General features: G+C 41.4%; 1 protein-coding gene across 2 annotated transcripts in view; it reads left to right on the top strand.

Annotated features, from left to right (window-relative positions):
• Positions 1 to 18,381, top strand: part of COLEC12 (collectin subfamily member 12) — a 182,906-nt gene that overhangs the window by 26,652 nt on the left and 137,873 nt on the right. For both annotated transcript variants that reach the window (XM_077135845.1, XM_077135844.1), the window contains exon 2: positions 1,510 to 1,560. In XM_077135845.1, the coding sequence (XP_076991960.1) occupies positions 1,510 to 1,560 (51 nt within the window). The remainder of the gene's footprint in view (positions 1 to 1,509; positions 1,561 to 18,381) is intronic.

Here is an 18,381-nt window from a genome sequence, read left to right as displayed (position 1 = left end):
AAGTGCTGAATAAATGTTTTGGAACTGAATATGGAGGGTGAAAGCTGTGTACTGGGAATATTGGTGACCAACTCAGGATTAATTAGCCAGGGCCTTCTAGAAAGGCCTGGTCTTGATACCTTTTATTGGTGAAAATCAAGGTATCCTTTAACTGCACATTACTGTGAAATTATATCTGTGCAATCCTCTCCCCTCTCACGGATGCACAGCTAGCAGAACTGTAAAAGAAGTTCTTTATTGATGTAATAAGGAATTATATCATGCCCTCATTGGGACAGGAATTTTAGACCTTTTGGTAGAAAGCTTGGCTGACAATCTTGTTTCCGCAGTAGTCCTGCAACTAGAAATTTTTACATTCAGGTGTGCTTTGAAATGCATTTACTGGGAAACCATGTAGTAAATAACCAGTCCCAGTTATTTACCAGAAGGAGAATGGGAAAGAGTTTCATCATTGCAGGCATCCAGAGATAGCCTGTTGGTGGAAGAGATGGTCCCTGTGTCCAGGCATCTGAGAGGGAGACCCTTAGGGTTTATTACCTAAAGCTAACTTAACCCCTTGGACAGTTGCTCATTTGGTCATTCATTCAACAGCATTTATTCAGCCCCTGCTCTTTGACAGACCCATTCTAGGCACTGGGTATTTATTAGTGAACCATGACAGAAAGGATTCCTTCTCACAACATGTGCAAGGACAATAACTATACACAAACATATAAATAAATGAAGAATATATCAGCTAATGAGTGTGTCATTCAAGTTCTCCAGAGAAGTGGAACCCTCAGGATATATGTATGTCTATATTAAGAGATTTACTTTAAGGAATTGGCTCACATGATAGGGGGAGGTGCTGACAAGGTTAAATATTGTAGGGCAGGCTGGTAAGTTGGAAATTCTAATAAGAGTTGAGTCTGAAATCTATAGAGAAGACCAGAATGCTGGAAACTCTGAGAGGAGTGGAGGCTGTGGTCTCAAGGCAGAATTTCTTCTCTCTAGGACACTCCGTTCTTTGCTTTTAAGACCTTCAACTGAATTGAATGAGGCTCACCCACATTCTGGAGGGAAAATCTCCTCAGACAACTGATTGTAGATGCTAATCCCTTTTACAAATATCTCCACTGGAACATCTAGGCCAGTGTCTATCCAAATGATTGGACACCATAACCTAGCCAAGTTGATACATAAAACTAACCATCACAATGCTATTTAAATGCGTTAATGCAACGGGGAGTAGCTGGCAAGCCAGGAAGGGCATCTTGAAGGAGTCACATCTTAGCTGAAATCTGAATAATAAGAAGTCAGTGAAGACCAGAGGGGACAGCCAGTGCACAGAGTCTGTGGCAGAAAGGAGCTCGGTGGATTCCTGGAACAGAAAGGAAAGCCACCATGTCAAGCATTGCGTGTGCAGGGGAGAGTGGATCAGGCTGAGGTTGAAGCAGGCAGGTCCTCCGCTGACCCTCCAGGTCTCTGCGCCTTGCCAGGGCTAATACCATGTCTTTTCTTCTCCTACAGACGACTTTGCAGAGGAGGAGGAGGTGCAGTCCTTCGGTTACAAGAGGTTTGGTGAGTTGTAATAACTTTTCAACTTCCTTTTTCTGGCTCAATCTGGTACACAGTAAAAAGACTCAGAACCCAATTTCCAGTTTTGATCGGAAATTACATTTCTTTATAACAGGTGGATGATTTCTCACAACTGTGGGTTTCTGACACTGAGCATAGCAAGGAACAGAAGCTGTAGCCTGAGCTTGAGGAGAGGATGGACTGTGTATGGGGTTGATGGTATCTGCTGAATACAAAACTGATTGCTTACTGGGCAGATTGTGATGGGAAAAATAAATCTGTGACAAGACAGGAGACATGGGATTTCTCTATTGTGAAAAAACATCTTTTCTCTGTATCTCATCTGTGGTTCAGGTCCCATGCAGGTAATCTGGTCAGTGTTAGGAGAGACCTCGTGAGAAGGAGGCTTCTTCCAGAACCCAGCTAGACACAAGTGCTCTGGGAGGCTGACCAGTGGTCCCCAGAGGTCTCCATGACCCAATCCCCAGAATCTGTGAACGTTTCTTTTGTGGCAGAAGAGCTTTGCAGATGTGGTTAAGGATCTTGAGGTGGGGAGATTATCCTGGAGTTCCCAGGTGGGCCACTGCAATCACAGTTGTTCTTATACAAAGGAGGCAGGTGGGGATTTGACTACAGAGAGAAGAGACTACAGGGACGGAAGCAGAGCTGGGAGTGATGCGCTTCGAAGACATTGAAGGGGCTGCAAGGCAAGGAATGCAGGCAGCCATTCGGGGTGGAAACGGGTTCACCCCCTGAGCCTCCGGAGGGCGCACAGCCCTGCCTAAACCTTGGATTTGGCCAACCGAGGCTGATTTCAGACTTCTGGCTTCCAGAACTGTAAAGAGAAGAAATTTGTGCTGTTGTAAGCCACCAACTTTGTGGTATTGTGTCACAGGAGCCCCAGGAACTAACGCAGGTTCCTTTGCCTCTCCAGCAGCTGCATGAGGATGCCCTCTCTGCCTTCGTGGTCGTGGTTTGGCTTTGTAATGCCGATGAAAATTGCAGGGTTTCAAAGACGGTTCAAGGGAGCTCAAGTGTTTCTGTTCAGTTTGATTCTATGCCTCAACCAGAGGAAATGGAGAAGGATAGAGGAAAAAAGAGAGTGTGTGTGAGAAAGAGAGAGAGGGAAACGGACAGAGAGAGAAAGAGAGGGACTGCGAGAAATAGAATGAATCTACTTCCTGTTGCTTAAAAAAAAAAAAAAATCCTGGCTCAACTTTGATTAAAGTTAACAACCCCCAGCTGCTCTGGCTCTGTAGCTGCTTTAGCATTTTTCCTTCTGGATACACACGTCTACATTTCTTTCTGGGAAAAATAAGGTTTTAAAATGGAAATGCAGTGGCATGAGGCCCATAGTTCCTCCATTCATGAGCTGGCAGGGCAGCCTACGTGCAGAAGTTTCTCCTCTCTCCCACACCACTGTTCGTGTCTGCGTAATTAAATATTTCTGGATCAATGCACTGTGTTATTCTGCTTTCCCAGGGTGAGTTCACTGAAGATGGCAGTAGGAGTAAAGATGAAACCAAGAATTATGAAGGGAAACAAAACAAACAAATAGATACAATGTTGAAAGGCAGAAACCCAAAAACAATATTGGAACCCAGAGTAATAAAGAGGAAAACCGAATTTGTAAAAATAAGGCCAAATAAATGCTGACATGCCTATGTACTTTTGAAATCAGTAGAAATATGAAGAGTGAAGATAAAAAGTCTCTTTAAATTTGGTGACCTTGAGAGAAATTTTCATGACTGTGTAATGAGCTAGGGAGTGGGGATTTGGTGAAGATTTAATTTTTGGTGTTTAAATTATGGGTGGAAATTTGAAATTGATGACTCAGAGGAGGCAGAATAACAACTTACAAGTTTTGGAGCACATAAACAGCAAGGCATGAAGAGAGTGATAGTAAGGGGTACAAATAGACGAGAGAGAAGTAGTTAAAATGAAGAGCCTTGGAGTATGTGTAGGAGAAACATTTCTAATGTTGAAAATTCTTGAATTCAGCTTGTAGGCAAAATAACGGATATCCACCATCGGGATAGAGCAGACTTTTGGAGATGGGAGAACCTTTGTGGTGATTGAAATCAGACTTTAATTTTACAGGTAATTGTGTTGAGGCCCAGATAGTTGAAGTGCTTGCCCAAGCGAGCTCGCTGGAGCTGGACTTGGCTTTTTGGTCTATTAATTCTTGGGCTAGTATTAGTTTGGGGGAAAGACCCCGCTGTGAGGTTGAGGTGCTCTCAACTGCTCTGTCTTGGAGGGGAACCTTGCAACTCTGGAATCCTGAAGTGGGCTGGAAACCAGTCTAGCTCCACAGGGGAGACCTTGTCACTTTTACATACAGGGTCCAGGAATCTGAATCTGGTCCTTTAGAAAGTAAACAAATAGATTTTTGAGTTCCTAACAAGTAGCCAAAGCTTATCATTGAAACCAGCAGAAGACTGTGGTCTTTGGAATGGTTAACCTTTAGCCATTAAAGGAAGGCAAAGACCCTTCCACATAAAAGGTTGGTAGTAAGGCGACGGGGCAGCCATCTAGACCTTGCCCCTAATTAGTCTTATGATTTGAAATGAGTCTCATAAGACTTTGGGCCTCAGATTCTGCCCATTTAGCAGTGATTCCTGCCAGGGTAGATAAGCCTACCTCACAGAGCTTTGGTGAAAGCAGAAGAGATTCCACGTGGCCACATACTATAAGTCAGAGCACTACAAAAATGTCAGATGGTATTCTCACTCTGTGGAGGTTTGGTGCCATTATCATTCTCTGCACATTTTGGTACAGCCATCCGGAATATCAAAGTGTGCCAGGCTTCAAACCCCATTCCTGAAGACGTGTAAAGTTAGGTTTTACCTCTGAATGTGCAGAAATGCTATAGGCTTTTTTTTTGAGAAGTAAATTGGCTAATATAGAGGGTTTAGTTGCTTTCCAATTTTAAGTGTATCTTACTTTATGCAAATACGATAAATACAATTTAAATTTAAGACTGTAGATGAACCAGGGGTTAAATGTTTTAGCAAATTGTGACCCAGTGGGCTTGTTTCCAAAGAATGGAATTCACATGCAGTTATTCAGAAGCATTTGCTACATAAATTCAAGGCTGTATTCATAATAATGTGCTTTTTAAAATTCAATACGTTACAATTAAGAGCAAACTGGGTGGTCTCCTCCAGTGATATAGTGTGTTATTGTGTTTTTCTAGTACAGTCATCCCTTGTTAATTCAGGCATTCATTATTGCATGTTAGTCTCAGCCAGGGCTTCTCTTGTTCTTCAGTGTCTCTATATGTTGCATTTGTTAACCCCAAGGTTCTGGGGAAGAGGTAGTATTATATCTGTTGATTATGTCACTTATGTGCTTCTCTAACAGAAGCTTTGATGAGAGGAAATTCTTAAGGGTTAATTAAGTGACCACTTTCAAACTAGAATCAAGCTTTGAGAATCATCCTTTCTTAACCTCAGAATCTAGAGCTCTTTGGGATATAACAATAGTTGCAATTTGTCAGAGTTTATTTTCTGCGACATGAAAATTTTTATTTTCTATAGCTAAAATATGGTATAATCTGCAATTATAGCTTTTTACTGTTTTCCCAGCTATTGTGTTTTTTTAAAAAAAAAATAGCATGCATGACTCTACAATCCTTCTAGTATTATAGTTAGTAGAAAGGGAAAGAGAATTAATTCATATACTAAATTATAAATAGTGATAAAATGATCTAAAAATGTCTTCTGAAACCTTTAGATTAGGCATATAATTAACATGAATGCATTCCAGTTTTGTTTTTTAAAAAAGTATTTTTATTAAAATGGTATGGAATAGGAGGAAAGAAGACTGATTTCAATTCCAAGAAATAAGTGCATACAAATCACTTAGGAAAAAGGAACAGTGGGGAAGAGGGGTTGAATTCCAGAGCCTGCTTTTTTTAACCTGTGTAGACATGGTCATAACAAATCCTGCTCATGCTCAGGTATCGTTTTTATCTTTCCAAACACTTATAAACTTATTTTTCCTTCAAAACAACTCTGAGGCTAGCAGGCCAAGTGTCCTCTTTCCCATCTGGTGGCTGCTCTTCCTCCTTCCTGGAGGCAGGGCCGTGTCAGGATTTGACCCATGGGTATGTGGAACGATGTAACTGGGTTTGGATCCGAGCTCCAGCGCTCACTAACTGTATGACTTTGGGCAAATTGCGCTCTAACCTTTTATTTTATTTTTTTAATTTTAGTTTTTACGTGGGTAGGCACTGGGAATCAAATCCAGGTCTCAGGAGAGAATTCTGCCACTGAGCGAGCCACTGTTGCACCACCCTCTCTACCCTTTTACAGCCTCCATGTCTTCATTTGTAAAGCTTGATTCATAATAGGCCTACTCCATAGGGTTGTTGTATGGATTAAATATGAGGCTGGATTAGCCCAGCACGTGGCACACTCCCGACATCCCAGGAGTGTTGGCCAGCGTTCTAGAATCAGTGTTCCTTCTCAAACCGTTTGGTCCTGCTGCTTGAACGTGGTGCCTGGAATTTAGGAGGCCCATGGAACCTTTTGGCTTCCAGCAGTCTCATGGATTCTTTACCTCATTCTCCCTGCTTTACTGCTAACCCTGGGAGAGGAGAGAGAGTCTGAGGAGAGGAGCTCTCTGCCCACAGTGACCTTGTGGGCTGCATGGCTCCTGATGGGGCACCCCTCGGGATGTCCCGGGCCCTCCCTCCGACCCTGTCTCTGCTGGGGGAGCGCTAGACTGACCTTGTTTCACTGGCTGCATTGGGTTTTCGTGTTATTTTTGGAATATAGTCTGGTGTAGTAATAGGATGTCCAAAGTTCGGAATGATAAAGGAATAAGAGATACATGGCTCAGCCTGTGAAGATCATGGACAGATTGACGGGTTTATAGTAAGCCAAGGCAGGCAGCTGGAGACATTTGTTGCTTGTATTTGACAAACAAAGCTTTGATGAAATTGCTTCCTTAGGGCTCAGCTATTGGAATTATTTATAGCCATGAGAGAAAAAGATCTGAAAAACTGCAAATTGTGAAACAATAGCAAAAAGTAAAAGGAAGAATTCCCTGTGGAATAGAACTCAAGGCTTTTGCAAAAATTCTAAGGAATACTGAAAAATGATTTAGGATTATAGTCCAAAGGGAAGTATCAGCTGTCTTTTCCTTTCAGGATATTGAATGTCTAAACATGTACAGGGCTACTTGGGCTTCTGAAAAATAGGAACACAGATGCTTAGCCATTTTCCTGTCAGCAAAAGCAAGGTTCTTTCTGAGGCCCACGGTGAGTTTCTGCTTTCATGCAGAGAGAATTGAAATAGTTTACCAACAGCATGCGGAACCATCTTTGAGAAGCTGCTCAAGAGAAATACTTGGCTGCCTCGCTTTCTGGTTGCTTGGGTTTGGGGGATTAGACTGCCTGACTCTGCTCTCTGGGGACTCTTCCCAGAAGCCTGGATTCATCTTTGGGCTTGTAGAAGGCACCGCCGCTTTGAAGTTACCCACCTCCAACAACAAAGGAAGGTTGCATGCATTCCTCTCTCCACAGCCTTTTGGAGACTGACACCAGCAGAGTTAACCCCTTTCCTGATAGGAATGCCAGGAATTCTCATAATTTCCTGTGGGGAATGACTAAATAAGCCCAGCATGAGGCTATCCCTTCAGCAGCACCTTTTTCTAAACATCTCTAAATGAAAAGGGTACAAGTCAGGCAAAGGACTGCTTGGGGAAGAGATGAGTGAAGGGCAAGGGAACATTAGTTCAGCTTGGCACCCCTTGTGGGATTCTTTGACATGCTCAAAGCTGTATGCCTCACGTAGTCGCTCTTATATATTTATGAGCACTTTCTGCTTACTTGGTTTTGCAAATCGTAATGGAGTTGATATTTCTGATTTTATAAGAATGTGTTGTCAAATGGCACATGGAGGAGTAGAGGTGAACGAGATTCCCAGGCAGAATCAGCTTGAAGGGGTTCACAGCTCATCACACTCCTTCCATCCTTTGTTTCCAGTCACGTGAAAGGGAGTTTGCTGTTACTTTCTTTTAAAAAAGCTGGCAGTAATTTTTGTCGTCATAGATGATATTCATAACCACTCTTGGCCGCACAGTATGCCCAGGTCTCCTGACCATCCAGATATCCTTCTGGGTTGAGCCAGAGCCTCTCCTGCTTGGCCTTTCTTGCCCATCAATAAAGACTTGTTCAGCACCACATTCGTATATGATTAAGAGTTTTAGAAACCATTTTCATATTAAATAAGCCATTAAGCATCCTTTCTTGAATATCTACTATGTGCTAGACAGTTACTCATCTATTTCATTTAATTCTCCCAGAAATCCTTCAACGTGGTAATTATCAGCAGGAAACTGAAGCTTTTTAAAGTTAAGTGGCTTGGCCACCATTTAAGTATTAATCTGACTTCAGTCTGTCCAGTGTTCTTTCTACTCTGCCCTTGGCAGGTAGGCACACATATTTCCATTCTCAGAGCATCCCAAGGTTTTGTTGGGAAAATAAATAAACATAGGTATGAGTGGATTAAATCAGCAGGTGCTCATACACAGTCCTATGTTTCATAATTTGTTTAGTATCGAACACTTGAGCCCTGAATTTTCCATTCATTTTAAGTACACTCCCCACCTATACCAACCCCCATCTTCCCCAGTTCTCATGCACATTTTTTTGGGGGGGCGGGGTGCATGGTCCGGGAATCAGACCCGGGTCTCCTGCATGGCAGGCAAGCATTCTACCACTGAAACACCGGTGCACCCTGATTCCCTTTTTTTTCATTCACTTTTAAATCCTGTTAAAAGTATAGGGAGGGAGAAGAGAGGGGTAATTTGTTTTTCCTGCAATTTTAGGTTGAAGCTGGATGTGGTTATTTCTATTTTTAGAAAAATTAAAGAAAAAATGTACTCAGCCATTTTTCTGTCAAGTCAGCATAAAGACATTATTAGGTTGTTTCCAGTGTTTTGGTTGTGGGGGATAGGGTGGGAAAGAGTCATTCCTTTCAGTAGCAACTCCAACCAACTTAAAAACAGATGAGCTCTGAAACTTCCCTTAGAAGATTTGAATTGTTCATTTGGTGGCCGCTTGGGAAGAGGACGGCTGTCTTAGAGCCTTCAGTTCTAAGAGAAGACCACGGTTCTCAGCAATGTTGTGAACCAGAGTGTCTGTTTTTCCTTTGCACGTTTGCTCTTGGTTCATTTGGTCCCCCAGGCTGTGTATTCTGGTGTGATTGGGGAACAAGATTTAGAGTCGGACGACCTTGGATCATATGCTGGCTTTGCCACTTGCCAGCAAGTTACCCACCGTCACCAAGCCTCGATTTTCCTCATCTGTGAAATCGGTACGACAAAGATATTTTCCTTGCAGGATGATTATAAAACTTATAAATAATATGTACCAGGGGCTGGGCATATAGTAGGTCTCCACTAATCTTTGTTCTGATACTCTCATCCCTCTTGCTCTCTTTTCATTCCCTTTCTCCAGCCCCCTGACATCCCTTGCATGGTACTGTCTCAAGAACCTGCAAGTTCATCATTTCTGATAGTTTATATAAAAAGGAATCTTTTAAAAAGAAGGAATCAGCATGATAGAGAAGCGAATGCATAAATGAATGGAATGGACGGATGGATGGATGAGTGAGAGTGAAAGTTATTTTGCTTTCTGGAACTTAGTGTCCTCTGTGGTGTTAGGCAGATTTTGAAGAAACATTTTTCTTCAGAAGAGGAACTAAAAAAAGAAGAATTTTTTAAAAAGGAGAAAGTCCCGAATCTTAGTGAACACAACTTTTGCCTCATGACACATTGTGAAATTGGCCTCCTCTTCTGAGGCAGCGCTATAAACACTTGCTGCTGCTTCTGATATTTCATTTTATCTGTGTTCTAGTCTTTTGAAAACTGACATTTGGCTTTGATTGAAACAAGCTTCTCTTTTTTTTATGCACCAGGTTTTTTTGTTTTGTTTTGTATTTTTTTTATTGGTATGAATATTTCCGTACACAGATCAATTTCTTTCATATGCTGCAGATGATGGAAGAATTTAGACTTGTCAGGAAAAGAGGAGAATCAAACTCAGAAGTCTACAAAGTTCTGGCAGAAATCCAGACAACATTCTTACTTCACATGCCTTGAAGATGACCTGTGTTTTCTAATAACTGGAATAACTTTTCTAACATGTTCTGTGAAGCAGGAAAAAGCAAAGCAAGTGAGGGAGAGAACCATATTCTTCCCCCTTTTATAAAAAATCTGAGTTTTATTTTATTCTATATGTGTAAAGTCCTCATACTATCTCTCATTTAGTACTTTACCTGGGCCATTAGATTAAGAGTATCAAGATGCAGTGATCAGTATACTTCATATCCCACATAGAAATGTTATTGTTACATTGTTTTTAGAAATAATTGAGGGAAATATGAATATTTTATTATTCTGGCAAGCATTCACTGAATGCCTGTCATGTGAATGAACTGGGGTAGAAGGATGAATAAAATAAGTTGTCTGCTCTCGGCCTTCAGATTCATTATCATCAGTGTAATTCCTTTTTTTCCTATTTTCTCCCAAAATAAGATTATAAAAATCCTTATGAAAACAAAAATGTTCTCCTAAAGCTGTTCATGCTGGTAGTGATGTTGCATGAAAGGCTTCCCCAGAAGTCACAACGAATATGTAGAATAGGGGCCCCATTTTGAGTTAAAGGTGATATGAAATGACATCAGAGATTCACCTGTAAATACTGCAGGTGGGAGTAGGAAAAAAAAGTAAATCAGATTGGATTGGTGGGGTGGGGTACGAGAGTCTGTTGGCTCAGAGAAGACATGAGTGAAGCGAACGAAAATGTGGGGAGAAGATTCAGGCAAGAAAGACTAGCCTTAAGCAGGGCTCCTTCTTTGGGAGAAGTCTGCATTCTGGGATATTTGCTAAGAAACTGAAGCAAGCAAGACTCATGGGAAAGTGTCATTTTTTATCAGTGCAATATGAAAACGATGTGACTTTCATTTGCCACCTAGAACGTGTTAGGCATCATGCACAATAAAGAAAGGAGACATGGCCTTTTGCCTCCAGGACTTTCAGATGTAATGAAAAGCAGACAGATTTTTCAAAAAATTGCATAAAAGAAGAGTATCAGCCAACCCCTCCACATGTCCCTCCTACCAGCAGGATTTCAAAAAGCACAATAGAGGGCACCACATGCTAGATGGAACCTAAGCCGCCTCTTCTTCTGTCTCTGTGTCTCCAGTGCTAGTGTAAGCTAGATACTGGCAAAACTTCAGTGGTTTCAAAGTAAAGGTGCCACTCCCCTTTCCATCTGCCTCTGTCGAGCTGGGCTTGTGAAGAGATGTGAGGAGAGCATGTATCAAATCCCTTTCCCTTGTTCCATAGAGGAGGGTCAGGACTAGGTGTGGGACTGATAGAAGATTGGGGGTGATTTCTATCTCCACATGCAAGCACCATCTCCCACAGCTGGTGTGAAACCACTGCCATGTGAATTCTCTGCTTATTAACTGTGGCCATGTTAGCTTAAAACACAATGCTGAAAGTATGTAATAAAATAATCTGGTTCAGAGGCATTCGGTATTTGTTCCACATTTGATAGATGAGCATGCACCTCCTGTAACAATGAAGTCTACGAATAAGGGCCTTCTTCGCCCTGGGTGACCTGGAGCAAGTAAATATATATTTTAAATATTTTTATTGAGAAATCTTCAGACACGTACATTCCATACATGGTGTATAATCCATGGCTCACAGTATCATCACATAGTTGTGTGTCCATCACCATGATCATTTTTTTGAACATTTGCATCACTCTGGAAAAAGAAATAAAAAGAAAAAAGAAAAAGCTCATACATACCATACCCCTTACCCCTCCCTCTCATTGACCACTAGTATTTCCATCTACTCAACTTATTTTACCCGTTGTCCCCCCCATTAATTATTTATCTTTAAAATCCATATATATATATATTTTACTCTTCTGTCTATACCCTGGATAAAAGGAGCATCAGACACAAGGTTTTTCACAATCACTACAGTCACATTGTAAAAGTTAATCTTATACAATCGTCTTCAAGAATCAAGGCTACTGGAACACAGCTTACCAGCTTCAGATACTTCCCTCCAGCCACTCCAATACACAATATACTAAAAAGGGGATATCTATATAATGCATAAGAATAACCTCCAGGATTAACCTCTCAAATCTGTTTGAAATCTCTCAGCCACTGGCACTTTGTCTCATTTTTCTCTTCCCCCTTTTGGAGCAAATAAAATTTACATCACGGAGGCTTAATTTTATCATTATGAAAATGGAGATAATGGGATAACCTATGTTACAGAGGTCTTATCGTAAGGATTAATTAATGTGAGTGAAGTGTACAGCACAATGCCTGACACTCAGAAGTTACTTGGTAAATGCTCATTATTAATCAAGAGAGAAAGAGGAAGACAGAGAATTTGATTTCCAGAAAATTTATGAGCTTAGTTCTTTATTTTCTCTATACATGTCATATGTATCTCTGTGTGTGTTTATATATCACTAGGTATTTAAAGAGCTCTGAATTGGAAGCCTGGATATCAATTATACTCCTTCTTTTGCTACTTACTTTATGTGAATTTTGCAAAGTGATGTAAACTCTTTGGGTCTCAAACTCTTCTGTAAAATCAAGGGGTTGACATAGTTGATTTTGAAGGCTTCTGTAGGCCAAAGATGTTTTTGGGTTTGCATCTATAATGCGATTCTAACATTTAGACTACCACTGCTTTGGATTTTACAAAAAAATAGTGCATTTTAAAAATAATACACTTTACTCTTCCAGAATAAATATTTGGTACTCTCATCTCATTTCATGTCAGATATTTTTCCTCAGCTAGCTGATGTAATATTTAATTGGTAAAAATTGGCACATGGAAAATATTCTTCTCCACTCATTAATTTTGTTCAAAATCTTAAGAGATGTTGTGATCATTGGCTTTCCATTTGACTGTGTACTTTATGTAACCTTGTAAATATTGAAGCCTTTTCTAGGCTTAAATATTTTGAACCAACCTTATTGTAGATTTCTAGTCTCAAACAGGGAAGATTCTATTCCTTCCAAGCTTCAAATACATGTGTCTGTAAATTTAATTAAAAACACAGTGTTGCCATTAACAATTTCAAGAAAATGTGGCAGTTTCTCTGAATTTCATGTTTGTCATATTGTGATATTTTTCTTTGTTTCTTGTGCTAATGAAAGACATATTGAATGAAAATATAAATCCCACTAGTTATCAACAAAGGAAAAATTAGTGGGAGCTGTGACTTTCTCACCTTTGCTGGTTAGTGGCAAAGTATAAGAATCCACAGAAAGAGGACCGGGAGTGTCTGAGGATTTATTTCCCTTCTCCAAGATTAGGGATTATGCAAAGTGAGAAATTTAACATTTAAAAAATTTGCGAGCTTGTCCTTTTTCTCAGCTGGGAAATTGTTAGTTCAGCTCTCTTGGTTTTAGATTTTTTGTAAATAGTTAACCTCACTTTAAAATTTCTGAGTCAGGATTAGAAAGAAGGAAAGAGGTAAGGAAGAAGAGAGGAAGGATGGATAGAAGGAAGAGTATTCTATTTTTTTCTTATTCATAGTTGCAAACGAAGGGTAGATTCTGATAAATTGAAAGTCTTTTTTTTTTTCCTTGCTGAGCAAGATCCCCTCACAGCTGGGGATAGCTGAAGAATCTGGAGTTCCTGGGTTACTAAAGCAGGAAGAGTAAGGAAAAGAGATAGGGAAAGGTCTGAGAGAGAAGGCTGGAGATAGCAGAGAATTCTAGGGATGGAAGGAAATCGTATTTAGTTCTCAAGTACCAGGGATTACAGGAAGGATGGGTGTGAGTAAACCCTGCATACTTGTAATTACTTTTTGTTTTTGTTTTAAACGTCTTTCTCCCTTGCCATACTGTAAGTTCAGTAAAGACAAATAGTGTCTGTTTTGTATAGCACTGTACCTAGGACAGTTCCTCGGCTAAATAAATATTTGGGAAAGGAAAAGTCACCTTTGTTGAGTGCTTATAATGTGTGTTGTGCTTAAGATATTTTCAGACTCTTACCAAAACTCAGTCTGGTAGACCTATCCTTAAGAGTACCTTTTGTGTGGACTAAGAATGCTTTCTCAAGTGAAATTCTGAGGAGGCAGAAGCCTGGACCCGAAATCAAGCAAGAAGTCACAGCCCACTGACTAAAATTGAGGAAAAATCCAAAACAGAGCTGGGGCTGGGTCTGAGAAGGAGGAAGCAGACCAGTGCCAGTATGGAAGCGGAAGGCAGAGTTTCTAGGGCTAGTCAGAGGGAGACTGAAGGAAGCAAGGAAACTCCCTGAAGTCCTGAAAAATCTCTAAGGCAGGTCTGGGAACCTGCTTCTTCAAAAGGACATTGGGAAGGTTGCTTTGCTTCAAAATAGTACCTCCCTGCTTGGAATTTTTAAATGCTCTGCTTGTACTTAAGGAAAAGAAGAGGCCTCTTTTGAAGTGCAAATACTCTAAGAAGTTTAGGTGGGTGGTGGTTACTAATAGTTATTTGTACTTCGGGGAGAGCTATTTAATCAGATTGCTTTCTTCCTCAAACCTAGCAGAAATTGGTGAGTTTTTTTGTTTTAAAAGAGATTCTTATTGCAAAGAAAGGAATGTGTCACTCAGCTTTGGGTCTATTTGCCCGGGATTGGAAAAGAAAAGTTTCAAGACTTGGACAGGAGCTCAGAAAGGAGACATTGAATGACAGACTTTCTATAATAAACTATTTTGTTTAGATCTGTTTCTATCTTCCCTTTCTTTCCAGAAAGCAGGTGAGAAGGGATCATCTTTAAAGAGGCTTGAGGGAGGAGACGAGCCCAGGAGCAACTCCTTTAAATATGAAGTCCCAGGTGACAGGAGTGTTTAAAGCCCCAGCTTTGAAGAGCCTGAGAGTCGGCTTCTCTGGCCTTGGTCCTGAGCCCCTGCCTTCCAGGACAGACTCCTCAGCCAGGTTCTGGGAAACAGGTCGGCTTTCAGTAGGAATAGGAAATGCTATTTGCATGAGTCTTGGGCCTCATAGTGAGAGTTCATTGAGTAAATTAACAATATCTAATGTGTACCTAATATATCCTGTGCCCTCTTCTGGATGGGTCTGCACAAGGCCTGGCAAGGGAGGAGAAAACCAACATAACCATATTATAGTTTGAAAAGTGCTTTGAAGGAAAGAGGGGATACACAGAGAAAACAGACTCTGAAGTTATCGCTTCTGCAGAGAAGGGAGGAATCTGCAATCAGAAAAGGCAATAGAGAGGGATGATATTTAAGGAAGGGCCACTAAAATGAAAAAGTCCCCAGGCAGGATGTGAGAGAGAGAGCCTCAAAGCAGAGAGACAGAATGTAAATTTATCAGCGGGGTCCTCCTATGGAGATGGATGGGAGCCTGTATATAGGAAGGGAGCACGCACAGCCATAGCCTGAGGCGGCTCCCAGCCTCTGGGATAAAAAAAAAAAACAAGAGGTGATCATTGAGTATTGTATTTGTTGGGTCACCTGATAGGTGCTAGGTGCTGTGGATGGTTCAAAAGAAGAATGAGAAGAGTGATGAGATGATTCAGAAGAGGGCAAACATCCTCTCGCTGATGTTAAGCGCACAAATGTTGTGCATGCGAAATAATAGCAGATAATGGAAGTCAGTATTTGAGTGGAGATTTGTGGTGGAGAAGAGGGTGCAGGCCAGGGGGAAACCAGGGAAGGAAGGGGAAGGCTCCAGGCAGCCTGGGTGAGCACAGGCAGGGACTAGCTGGGGCGTGACGTGAGAGTGGGCGTGAGGAGCAGGCCCACAGAGAGGGGGACAGGCAAGGGACCAGCCTGCCCGGAGCTGGGGGTTATGTGTGGGAAAAGGGGATGGGGTCAGGCTCAGGAGCTGGAAAAGAATTTAGACTCGATCCGATTAAAATAACTGGCCTCCGAAAGTGTTTTAACAGAGCGGTGTATGTGGCAAAAGGGGCATCTATGAGTGCCTAGAACGTTGTTACTACATAGTATTATCCAGGGAGAGGAGAAAGTGGAAACGAGGGGGAGGGGAAGGTGATAATGGACTTGTGACAACGGGAATGAAGTGAGAAGGAAAAAAGATAAGAAGGACAAGACACTTTAATCAGTGACTCCAAGATGTCTGCAGTTCTCGCTGCGGTGACTGATAGCAGCTGCCTGCGGAGATTCAGGGGTCAGCGGGGAGGTAGCCAGCAGGCGCCCCTGGCCCCTGCACAGTCACGCAGAGCTCTCTGCAGCTACAGGAGGAATCCCAGGCAACTGGATATTTACAACAGATTCTGCTTTTAATTGCATAGGGAAGATTGGACAACTACTTTCTCTCTGCCCGCCGCCCCCCCCATCCCTCCTTCCCTCCCACCCTGTGTGTGTGTGTTTGGTTTATTTTTTTTTTATTTTAATAAATAGGGATCTGTTGGTTGTTTGTTGCCAAAAGACTTAATGGCAATGATTTCTAGTCAGGTACAGGTAATAAGCAATTTTTATTAAGCATCTATTACTTCATGGCATGCCAAATGGGGTCTAGAAACATTTTTTTGTTTGAGGGAGATCCAAACAACAATAAGCCAAGCCTAAAACAAAGAATTGTCTTAGAGGTATGAAAAGAAAATCAAAGACTAGAATACTCTGCCAAGGGACATGAGCACATAAATCACTTTCTGAAAGAGCTGATGCTGGAAACCAGCCCTGAGGTCGGAAGCTCATCTTAGGATACCATTCCGAGGGAAAAGAGGTAGAGGTGGTGGTGATGGTGGTGGTGAGAACTGAGGTGACCGGGAGGAGAAAGGGCACTAGGAATGTCAGGAGCAAGTGAATCGCCTCCATCTGTGCTTCTGCACAGCCTACTACCCTTTCCCCAGCTGCCCTAGACCATCCATGGCTCCACCCCAAAGAAAGAACAGGTGTTGAAAGAGTTGGTCCTTCCATCATTTCTGGGGAGGGCTTGAAAAACTCTGGCCCCAGAGATATTAAACTGGGACGGCTCTTTGTCTTTTTCAAAGAAATGCACAGGCTTTGACACTTGAGCCGTTGTCTGTTTGTTTTGGTAAGATCCTTGTATATTCATATTATGTGGTCACATGCTCAGTCTCAGCAAGTGCATGATAAAAGCCTGCACTTGGAAGGTTTTCAGACATCAGGCAGCTGTTCCTCTTCATTATTTTTTAATAACAGCTTTATTGAGAAATAGCCCAGATAACCATACAATTCACCCATCTAAAATGTACAACTCAGTGATGCTTAGTGTATTCAAAGAGTTGGGCAATCACTATCACAATCAATTTTTTTTTTTTTTACATGGGCGGGCACCAGGAATCGAACCCAGGTGTCCGGCATGGCAGGGGAGAACTCTGCCTGCTGAGTCACTGTGGCACGCCCTATCACAATCAATTTTTATCAGAACATTTTCATCATCCCCAAAGATAACCCTGTACCCATTAGCAGTGACTCCCCCTTCCTCGCCACCCTGTCTCCAAGCACTAGGCAACCTCTAAATTATTTTTTGAGTCTATGGATTTTCCTGTTCTGGGTATTTCATGTAAATGGAATAATCATACAGCCTGTGCCTTTTGTGACTGGCTTCTTTCACTGAGCATATTTTTAAGGTGCCTTCATGTTGTAGCATGTATCAGAACTTCATTTCTGTTTATTGCTGTGTGTGGTAGGTATATACCACATTTTATTTATCCGCTCTTTAGTTGATAGGCACCTCAAAAAAAAGTTTTGTTTTTACTTTCTGTTTATTATGAATAATACTGCATGAACACTCATGTACAAGCTTTTTGTGAACTTAAGTTTTCATTTATCCTGGATATGTACCTAGGAGTGAGTTGCTGGATCATCTGGGAAAGCTTTGACGGAAATCACAGACTCCTTTTCTAAAGCAGCTTTTCCACCCCTTCATTATCGAACATTCATGTTTCCTTTACCCAAAAAGGGAAAAAAACAGCTTGAGGTATCTTCCTATGTAGTAAGGTGATAGAGGTGCTAGAACTGAGATGACCCGTGCGTGGTTTTAGATAATGGTGTCATGAATTTACGTCTATACATTTCTGTTTGCTGCCATGTTGAAAAGAAGACCTGGTGAACTCCTTCTTATTTTTCTTTCTCCAAGTTCCTGTTTAAGTCAGTGTGAGTGTGAGGCGGTGCTGTACCTATGATTTCTGATATGGTAGCCTCGAGCCTCGTGTGCCTACTGAGAATTTTAGTGTGGCTAGTACAAATTGAGATGCATTGTAAGTGTAAAATCCACACCGAATTTCAAAAACTTAGGATGGAAAAATAATATAAAATATCTCGTTGATGAATTTTTATATTGATTATATGCTGAGATGATAATATTTTGGATCTGTTGGGTTCAATAAAATTTTGCAAATAGTTTGACCAGTTTCTTTTTGACCTTTTTAATGTGGCTACTAGAAAATTTTAAATTAACTTGTGTAGCTAAATTATATTTCTGTATGACAGTGCTGCTGTATACTTTGAACTAGTGGAAAAGAGGAAATTTAATTAACGTAAGTATCCTTTGGGAAAACTTAGATGATTACTAATGAACCTTTTTATCATTGAAGAAAGGGCCAGGCGTTCTTTTGCTTCTGAAGTAAGAAGAATGCTCGTCAGCTTTCAGCAGTTGGGCCTTCAGTGACGCAAATAATCAGGCAGCCCATCGGGCACACATGGGTGGAGATATTTTGGGGTTAGGCTCACAAATAGGGTGGGTTGCTTCTGAAGGCCTTGACTGAGGATGGGAGAGGACACTTGGCAAGATCTCTGAAGCTTTCCGATGTAACTGCACTGGCTGAGCAGAGCCAGAAAGCGTG

The sequence above is a fragment of the Tamandua tetradactyla genome, chromosome 18 (assembly GCF_023851605.1).
Source record: "Tamandua tetradactyla isolate mTamTet1 chromosome 18, mTamTet1.pri, whole genome shotgun sequence".
NCBI lineage: Eukaryota > Metazoa > Chordata > Mammalia > Pilosa > Myrmecophagidae > Tamandua > Tamandua tetradactyla.
Note: the sequence above shows the minus strand (reverse complement) of the source record. Positions and strands in the feature narration are given on the sequence as shown.